Source organism: Macadamia integrifolia, chromosome 11 (assembly GCF_013358625.1).
Source record: "Macadamia integrifolia cultivar HAES 741 chromosome 11, SCU_Mint_v3, whole genome shotgun sequence".
NCBI lineage: Eukaryota > Viridiplantae > Streptophyta > Magnoliopsida > Proteales > Proteaceae > Macadamia > Macadamia integrifolia.
This window is the reverse complement of record NC_056567.1, coordinates 30355262-30364403: the sequence shown is the minus strand read 5'-3', so window position 1 is coordinate 30364403 and position 9142 is coordinate 30355262. Positions and strand designations below refer to the sequence as shown.

Genomic DNA, 9142 nt, shown 5'->3' with positions numbered 1-9142 from the left:
CATAGACAATGGTGAGTTGGTGAGTGGCCTGCAACTAAAAAGAAGATTAATAGGATAGAGTGAGTTAAGCACTTGAACTCCATGCGGTGGAGGGAGGATGGAGGTTTTTTTTTTTTTTTTTTTGGGTGCCAAAGGAGGATGGAGATTAGGTAGTAAAGAAGAGTCAAAAGTTGCTTTACAAGTTTGCTAGTTGAGTAATACTAGATATACCTAAATTTAGGGGAAGAAAACAATTACTTGACCTAATAAGACAGCCAATCCTTTAGGCTTAGCCAACCCAACACAACCCATTATCCACTACCCATTCATGGCTTACCAAATGTAACACTGTCAAACAGGAAACAGCTGTTCCTTTTCTTTTTGACCAAAACTCCTTTCTTCAATGTCCTCTTCCCCAACAAACCAAGACCCAATTCACAACTATCAAATCGTTTACCCCCACTACCACTGAGATCGACCCCTCCGGAGTCCAGAGACCTCTCTCAAGGTACCTACTCGCTCTCTCTTCGTGTCTTGTTTACTGTAGCTTCTGAAATTGAGTTCTGATCACAGCTTCCTGTTTCTGTAATCTGTAGATCTTAATTTTAAGGAATTAAAGCTTTCTGTTCTTATCTTGTCTTCTTTTCTCTAATTCCATCTTCCCCTTACACAGAGAGGGCCTAATTTTTCTGTTGATGTGATATCTCAACAGTCTCTGTTTAAGAAGTATATCTTTTGTGGGGGTCATGGTATCCATTACCAACTTGAGACTTCTTACCTGACAATGATGCTGAAAGGGGAACCTCTGTTTTTTTCTGTGGGTTTCTCTTCAATTAATTGTAAAACATTGCAGATAGCGATATCCCTACCGATTATGCTTCACCTGTACATACAAATTGAAAAGGGGCTAGAATATTACTGATTACCCATATACAGTTACTCTTTTCTTTGATAGGAATCAAAGGGCATAGGTTACTAATTACCCTCTCCCTGTGTTCTGGATTTGTAAAGATCAGTAATGGCTAATGAAGCACCAAGCTGGGCTGATCAGTGGGGTGCTGGCGGCTTTGGCGCAGCAGAAGATGATGTGAAACCAAATACCCAGAAAGGGAGCGGCAAGAGCAGCAGCAGCAGCAACAAGAAGATGGCAAACGTGAAAGCTGCAGCTTCAACAGGGCTTGGAAAGGCAAAAGCAGCAGCAGTAGTGGGAGCAGAGAAGGTGAAGAGTGGGACATCAGTGGGTATCAATTGGGTTAAAGCTAAGTACCAGAAAAGCAGTTCTTCCAAATAAGTGATTTATTAGTCAATAATTTGTCATCGTTGTTGTGGCTCTGGGTCTGGGATCCCAATTACTTATCACAGTCTGTAACCCTGCAAATGTGCTTAATTTGCTTCAATTTCTGGTGATTTTTGGTCCCTAAATGGGCATATCAAGCTTTTACAAATGCATCATTTTCAATGGAATTTCATTGTGGTTTAAGCAACGTTTAGTGAACATCAGCGGTCTCTCACAAGTCACAGGTGCTTGTGGATGCCTGGTCAAATTGCAATGAGTTTCATATGTAATCTCATACCGTGAATTAATTATCACCTTTTTCGTTTTTTTTTTTGGTAAGGTGAATTGAATATCACTAGAGAGTACATACCCTTAAATGTCCACAACAAAGTTAAAAGGTTGGAGGGAATGGAACTCTAAAAACATGGCTACCCAACATCACTGGATTGTTAGGTTTTCAGGTATGAAGGATGATTCAAGGGTTCCTGATATCGATTTCTGACTCATTCCAATTTTCATAGGATTGCCCAGCCTGTCCGCACTTGCATATAGAGCCAGGCCTTCCACAATATTTTCTCACAAACATGTTCTATGGTCTTCAGATGAGAGCTTTTTAATCGATGCAAGCAAGGGTAAACCCTAGAAATGGCTTATGGATCAGTCACTCTGATCGATTTTTATCTGATCCCGATTCTTGAAACCCTGGATGCAAGTGACCATTGGAACTGACTTGACGGTCAGGTTGCAGTTCCACCAAAGATTCACGACCCATGATCATGAAGGCAATAACAAATAGGATAGGCAATCTCGGACGGAAAGAAATGTCACAACTCCTGTAAATTTTTAAATAATTTTGGTACCCTCTTCGGGTCTCTTGTTCAGTCAATGTCCAATTTCAATACAGAATATCTGTTCTGTTCACAATTTTAGGAATAAGAATCAGATCAGATCAGATCAGAATCGCCTTGATCTGATTCAAGATGAATCTAAATTCAAACAATTGGTCTATTCTTAGGGTTCAAGCCGATTCTAACCATATTCTTTACGGATTGCAACCATGCGTGTTTTTTTTTTTTTTTTTTTTACAAAGGGGGGGAAAAAAAAGATCCTTCGTCTGGAGTTGATTGATAGGATATAAGTTCCCAAAAAAGTACATATAAATAGAAAACACAAGGGACTCCTAAGAAACTGAAAAAGGATTGCAATAATAATTCAGAGAACAATCAAATCTATCATTGGAAAATAAACATCTAAACTATTTGCAGCAGCATCTTGAAAATGGGTTATTATGAATCCCAATTAACACGTAAGAAGTGTATTTTCCACAAGGGCATCAAAGCAGAGAAACTGTTGAGAATTTACACATTCTTCCCCCTTTTATGTTCCCTTTCTTAGTTCATGAGGTCTTATTTACAGTGCTTCGGCTAGACTGCACATAGAAATCAAAGTAGTTCACCAAATGTGTTCTCCCCACTGTAGGTCATGTAGAGAAAACCATCTTCATCCTTGTTCTCCTCATAGATAGCAGACATCATGGCAGCTACAATGACAAATTTATGGCACTATGAGTCAACTTGTGGAAAATTACGAGATACAATGTGCCGAACTCTAAGGAAAAACATGTACATTTCAGAAATATACAAATCGATTAGAAAAATAGAGAATCTTATAATAAGCATAAAATTGTTAAATTGAGCAAATTTGCCAATGCATAGAAAGTGCAGCTCTAATTACTTCAGCTAACCCATATAACATGTTTACCAAAAAAGCATGAATAACAATACAAATAAATAATGGAGAAAAAAATTAAAGGATTGTTAAAAGACTTGAATCTTATTCATCTCAAGGTTGGCCCCATGGAGAATTAAAAGGGGTTAGATGCAAAGAGATGGTGTCTATCGGAGCTAAGCAGCACAGGATACCTGCTCAACAAAATCACTACTACAACAACAACAACAACAATTTCAGCCTTAATCCCAACTTAATGGGGTTGGCTACATGGATCCAATTAAAACACAATAAGAAAAAAAAAGTCCAAACAGAGATGTCAAGATGAGAGAAGAGAGAACAAGGGTAAGAGTATAAAGATGAGGAATGCAGGAAAATATTAAATGATTGCTGAAAACGTTCATTCTTATTTATTTCAAGGTTGGCCTCATGGACAAGTAGAGAGAGAGAGAGAGAGGGGGTGCAAATAGATGGTGCAGGTGCAAATAGATGGTGCATCTATCAGAAATAAGAATCAAACAGAAACATTCCACCAGTAATTTCCAGCACAGGATACTGGCTCACCAAAAGAGGTGATCACTAAAACTATCCAATATTCAGCTTAATTCCAACCCAAACCACAATGTATTGGAGATTTTTTTTTACCAGGGCAATATTGAAAAGCGAAAAGCTCAATGGGAAGTGAGGGGAGAGAGAGAGAGTGAGAGAGAGAGGGGCTATAATATTGCACAAAGAGTTCTCACCAGTAGGTGGTAGCACATTCTTGACAAAGACGAAAATGGCCTTCTCAGCACTAAGTTTGATCCTCTTCCGGACCACATAAACAAACTGCCCAACGGTCAAATCAGCTGGAACTAGATATCTGCATCAAGAAAGTGAAAGGAGAAGGGGAGTAAAGGATCCATATAGCTATAACAGTTCCAAAAAAGGAAAAAGAAAAGAGATAGAGATAAGAATGTGAACAAGTTCACCATTACAATGCATTATCAAAGAAGAAGAGGACCTGATTCAGTCCTATGATGGTGTTTCCTCGAGAAGTTAAAACTGGTCAGATTGTCGGTGAATTTTTAGTAACTATATTTGCATTTTGATTGTTAGTCCACCTCAGTAATGGCTGGAATTGAGTTGGTGTTTTTTCAGTTTGAATTCTGATAGTTATTAGGGTCCTAGATGAACTAGGAGTACTTCCAAAAGCTGTTTGACTGGTTATTGTCTGTCAGTCCTAGTGTTGATATTAGTTTTCAACTGATACTTTTAGAGGGGATTTCCCTGGTTGTACTTGGTGAATTCCAAGGGGGTTTCATGTGGATTTCTTGCCCATTCTATCCTTTAATATTCTATCTTATATATCTCCAAATAACAGGTCATTTTTACAACTCTTCTCATGCCAACAGCGCACCCCTGTCTTCACCCAAATTTGTGGTTGCTTTCAACTTCAATCTCTCTCAGGAAGCTGATCAGAATTAGTTCAATCTGAAACAAAGTTATCCAGCTATTTGATATCCTGATATCTGCATTGAAAATCTGAAGTTTATTGCTTACTAGTCTAGTTCAAGTATTGCTATTCTGTTCGCCTAGTAGCAATAGGAGTTGTCTATGCAGGTTATATCAGACTATTTTTTCTAAGAATATTTTGCAGATTTGTTCTACTAAAATAGAAGAGCATCTGAAAAGAGTTTACTGCTGTTCTTATTCTTCTGTCTCAAGCTATAATATTCTCTTAATCACTCAAAATCTTTGTTTCTGGTAATCCAGTGTTTCCGCAAGTCTCCAGCCAGGACTGGAATTGCGGTAAATCCTCATATGACCACAGTCAAACGTTGAAATACAGAAAATATTTGATTCTCAAAATTCAGAACTAACAAGAAGTTCTTATTTTATTGCAAAGTGTTTTAACACATTTTTAATTATTACACTAGATGCACCCTATGAAAGTTAAAAATTCAAATGCATGTCCACAAGTTTAGTTATTTTCTTCAATGCAAATTTCTTTCCAGTTAGAAGATTAAAGGTAAGTTAGTCTAGCTTTTGAGCAATCATTGCAAGTTGCAACACTGTATTAACAGAAAATGAAAGGCCAAAGAAAATTTTAACATATAAATTTCTGGTCATACAACGCAATAAATGGAAATGGCATGATAAAAGGGTCAGAATGAACATAAAAGAGCTCAAAACAGGGACTACAATTGTTTACTTGGTCCTAGTTAATAATGGCAGCACAAAAAACCCATCCTCAGAAAGACAGTTTTAGCATTTTTAAAGGCTCCCCAGATGAAATAAAAAAAATGAGTGTACGTAACAAATGCATAACCTACTTTATGATTTGAGAAAGGATTTCTACATACATGGCTGGGAATGTAAGTTTATGGATGACATACATGGTATAATTAGATGATTAAGACAAAGGTTCATTGGAATGCATAAAACCAAATAGAATCCTAAAATTCCAGCGATAGTGCACAACTATTGACCCTTACCATGTTTTAGAGGACCATTCACAAAAAAAAAATTGTTAATCACACATAGAAAGGTAGTTTCAAAGCAGAGAAAAACTCTTCTCTAAATGTCCCAATTTTACTGTTATTGATTTTCATTCCCCATCAGAACTCAAACAGTAGAGACTAGACCCTACTCAGTCCACACAACAAACTTAACATTCGAGAGAAAAGACATCACGGTGGTTTCCCCAATTTCTGGATGTATTACATTATTTTATTTGCAGTCACCATAACCACATTTGCAATAGGATGTACTACATTATTTTATTTCATGACATCACGGTGGTTTCCCAATTTCTGGAGAATCATGGTGGCAATTCAATGGACTGAATGCTACTGACAAACGAGAATTATCCCATCTTACAAAATGAAAATCAATGTCTTATTGTTTGATTACTGAAAGACATACAAGAGGGTAGACAACAACTTCGAAATTGAAAGAAATTGAAATTCTCATTAAAGTGTAGTAGCTGTGTTTACCATGTTTTGAGAAGAGATGTAACAAAACGAAAAACCCTAAAGAAAACAAATGACAACCAATGAACCAATTCATTAACATTCACATAAGCAAGCATATCAGCATGAGAAGTTATAACAAGATTATAAATGCAACTAACTTCTTCTTGTCAATATCAGGAATGTCGCTCCTTTCAGCCTTCTCCACAATTACCTGCACAGAAAAATCATAAGTTTAGAAGATAAAGCTGAAAGAATGTACAAAATATTACACCAAAGCAAGTTAATCATCTTCTCAATACATAAAACTCAAAAAGAGAAGTTAAAAAAAGACCATACTGGAATTCTATCTGGATATTTCTCCCTGATACGAGCAGCTTCAGCTTGCCTCCTTTCTGAAAACAAGTAGAAACCTTTTTAGAATAGAAACAAGAAAATATTCAAGGTATAGTCCAACTTTGCTTTCCTCCAAATAAGCTTACAGACTTTCCTTCTGTTTCTTGTTTGAAATACTGGGACTCGAGTTATTCCCATTACCAAAGGCCCCAGTCCATTAAATTTTGGAAATTCATTATCATTGTCCAATGCTATATTTAACATGCACTGATAAAATGCTGAAACCGATCAAAGATCATGTTGATCATGTTGAAACCACCATACAGACCTATAGTTTTGTATTAGTCATAGTAGTTGACATTACAAAGCCATCCTTTAGAAATCACCAAGAAATGCCAATTCAGAAATGAGGGATAGAAGGGTGATCAATCCCACTCCCGGATGATCAGAGAAAAATAATTAATAGTTCAAAATACATACTAGAAAAAGAAAAAAAAATGAAGTTATTAAGTCCAGCAAGCAAGAACCGCAAATAATTGAACAAGAAGATAGTACAGAGAAACTTATCTTCCATAGCCAAGGTAAGAAGAATGCAACATGCATTATTCCTGCTGGTTATGTACACAAATTATCTAATTATTCTGATCAATAAAAGGGTTTAAGGTTAATGACCCCATCTTTCCATTTTTTTTTTTGAAGAAATAATCTACAAATTATCATGATGAGGATTCTGAATGATCGACTGCCTGTATAATACTCATGTATGAAAAAGGAGGAGAAAACTTAATTCCAAATATGAATACATGGGTGCAAAATATTAGATCTTGATAACTATTGCTTTCTACAGCACACTTCTCACAAAACCCATGCATACAGCAGAACTTGATGAAACATTGACACAGAATACCACATCCACCGGAAAAGAAAAATCACCACCTAGACAATTTAAAAATAAATTTTGGGGTTTGGGAGTGATGGGAAGAGATGATAAAGGACAACTTGATTCAGAGTTACCAAGTCAGGGTTCCTAATAAAAGTCACAATACAACCAAAGATAAATGAAAAACAGCAAAGAGAAAAGAACGAGAAGACAAACCCAAAGGATGTTCGAGCTTGAAAGAACTTTTGGCCATGGCGAGACTTCTGCTGCTATGCTACTGCAACTGCAATCTGCAAATTTCAAACATCGAAAGAACATTACACACCGATCAATCTACCAAATAAAGAGAATAAACAGAAAAGAGGGGCAAAAAATTAACCCTAACCCTATCAGAGACGGAAATGAAAGATCGAAGCCCAAGGTTGGCTGCAGATCAACAGATAGTTCAAATATCAATTGTAAAAATCAAAAGTAGAGAAATTGGGAGATGATGAAGGCTAATTTAATGGGAAAGATTGAAGCGAAACACTAGGGTTTTTGATACCTACACGAAAGCTAAAGAAAATAAATAAAGAAAGATGAATTGCCTGCGGAACAAGGAAACCGTGTCGCTCCCAACTCCCTCCCTCTCTGCCTTCCTTCCTTCCTTCCTTCCTCAAATAATAGAGAACTGATAAACCGAAAACTTCTTCTGTGTTTGCTCACGTTGATAGTTTCTTGTAAATGTATTTTAATTATCAAAAGTTATCTTATGCGTAATTCGTTCCCTCTTTCCAAACAAACGCAAAGCATAGTGGATGATGCACCCTGCACTCAAGGATGATCGGAGAATCTAGGCCGTTCATTTACAGAACCATCACATCTCACCCTCTCATCTAATGAGATATGGAGTTCATACTGACACAATCTCTGTTTTCTAACAAGTATATCAATTTCAAGTTAAATTTGTCTTTGATTTGTTACTAAGGTAACTCAAAATCAAAACATTAAGGGAGTTTCAGTTTCTATCGATTTTGATTTTGGTTTGATTTTTTGTTATCAATTTGGCATCTATCCTAGCTTTCCCATTATTCAAGAAGTCTCGTATGAATGTCAAAATCCATGGATGAAGAGGTTTTCTCTTTATTGTGGATGACGAAAAATTCAATCCTTAAAGTTCAGCTTTGTAACCCCCACCCCTACTCCTCTAGTTGGATTAGGGTTAGTACATGCAAAAATATTGCTTATGTTGATTACCTCACAATGAGATATATCCTTTCTCATCATATGACTCTCTTGCAATCAATCCATAGATAAATCTACCACGACTAATGTAATGAGCTGATTGAAAATTACATAAATATTGGATCCCAACATGCTGTACCAGTTGGACATGGTAACATCATATGTATTTTGCAACTCTTAGTAGGACTAACTAGAACTTGGCCTGATTTGAGAGGTGGATGATTGAAATCTATAATTTTGATCACATGTAAGTTAGCTATGTGTCAAATTTTGTGGGTTATCTCAACCGTCCAATCGATCATGTGTTGGATTAGACTTATTCATTTATATTTCCAATAATTTCAACTACCCAAATTATTCTCCATAACATTGATTTTTTTAATAATATTATTATTATTATTATTATATATATTTTTAAAATCTTGTGGAGCATTTTTAGCCTTTCTTATTATCGCTTAACAAATTCACTGAGAATGGTGGAATTTGCTTATGCATTTAGTTTAAATATCAAATATTTAAACCACATTTTTATATATATAGCCTCCGTTTGGTTGTAGGGGAGAAATTAAAAGCAGAAAGAGAAATGAAAATTTTCAAACATAATTGTTATGCAACTGGTGTAGTTATTATTATTTGATTTTTATTCCAGTTTTGGTTTATCCAATAAATATTCCTTAGATTTTTCATTTTATAGAATAAATATTCCGTAGATGGTGGTGGGAGAAGCATTAACATCTTAAGCCAAAAAAAAAAAAATTGGATTAA

General features: G+C 36.0%; 2 protein-coding genes across 5 annotated transcripts; one reads left to right on the top strand and one right to left on the bottom strand.

Annotated features, from left to right (window-relative positions):
- Nucleotides 1-273: 273 nt before the first annotated feature.
- LOC122093900 lies at nucleotides 274-1401 on the top strand. Its single transcript, XM_042664448.1, has 2 exons — nucleotides 274-487; nucleotides 991-1401. The coding sequence occupies exon 2, from the start codon at nucleotides 998-1000 to the stop codon at nucleotides 1268-1270; it is 273 nt and encodes a 90-aa protein (XP_042520382.1). The 5' UTR covers nucleotides 274-487; nucleotides 991-997; the 3' UTR covers nucleotides 1271-1401.
- Nucleotides 1402-2527: 1126 nt separating this feature from the next.
- LOC122093898 (autophagy-related protein 8C-like) lies at nucleotides 2528-7891 on the bottom strand. Of its 4 annotated transcripts, none has more exons than XM_042664446.1 (7): nucleotides 7702-7871; nucleotides 7539-7579; nucleotides 7370-7443; nucleotides 6277-6332; nucleotides 6099-6151; nucleotides 3727-3845; nucleotides 2528-2795 (listed from the first exon to the last, which is right to left on the bottom strand). In XM_042664446.1, exons 3-7 carry the CDS (start codon nucleotides 7404-7406, stop codon nucleotides 2698-2700), a joined length of 363 nt encoding a protein of 120 aa, XP_042520380.1. In that variant the 5' UTR covers nucleotides 7407-7443; nucleotides 7539-7579; nucleotides 7702-7871; the 3' UTR covers nucleotides 2528-2697. The 4 variants fall into 4 exon arrangements, with proteins under 4 accessions (XP_042520380.1, XP_042520379.1, XP_042520381.1 ...); XM_042664445.1 differs by having other exon boundaries at nucleotides 7741-7871; XM_042664447.1 differs by having other exon boundaries at nucleotides 7698-7721.
- Between the last annotated feature and the right edge of the window lie 1251 nt (nucleotides 7892-9142).

What these genes read in the sequence shown, in the direction of transcription:
- LOC122093900 (XM_042664448.1), top strand. Translation starts at nt 998, where the DNA reads ATGGCTAATGAAGCACCAAGCTGGGCTGATCAGTGGGGTGCTGGCGGC.
- LOC122093898 (XM_042664444.1), bottom strand. Translation starts at nt 7,406, where the DNA reads ATGGCCAAAAGTTCTTTCAAGCTCGAACATCCTTTGG. An exon ending in CAAGCTCGAACATCCTTTGG is followed by an intron (nt 6,333 to 7,369) that starts GTTTGTCTTCTC and finishes ACTTGTTTTCAG; the next exon opens with AAAGGAGGCAAGCTGAAGCT. An exon ending in AATATCCAGATAGAATTCCA is followed by an intron (nt 6,152 to 6,276) that starts GTATGGTCTTTT and finishes TTTTCTGTGCAG; the next exon opens with GTAATTGTGGAGAAGGCTGA.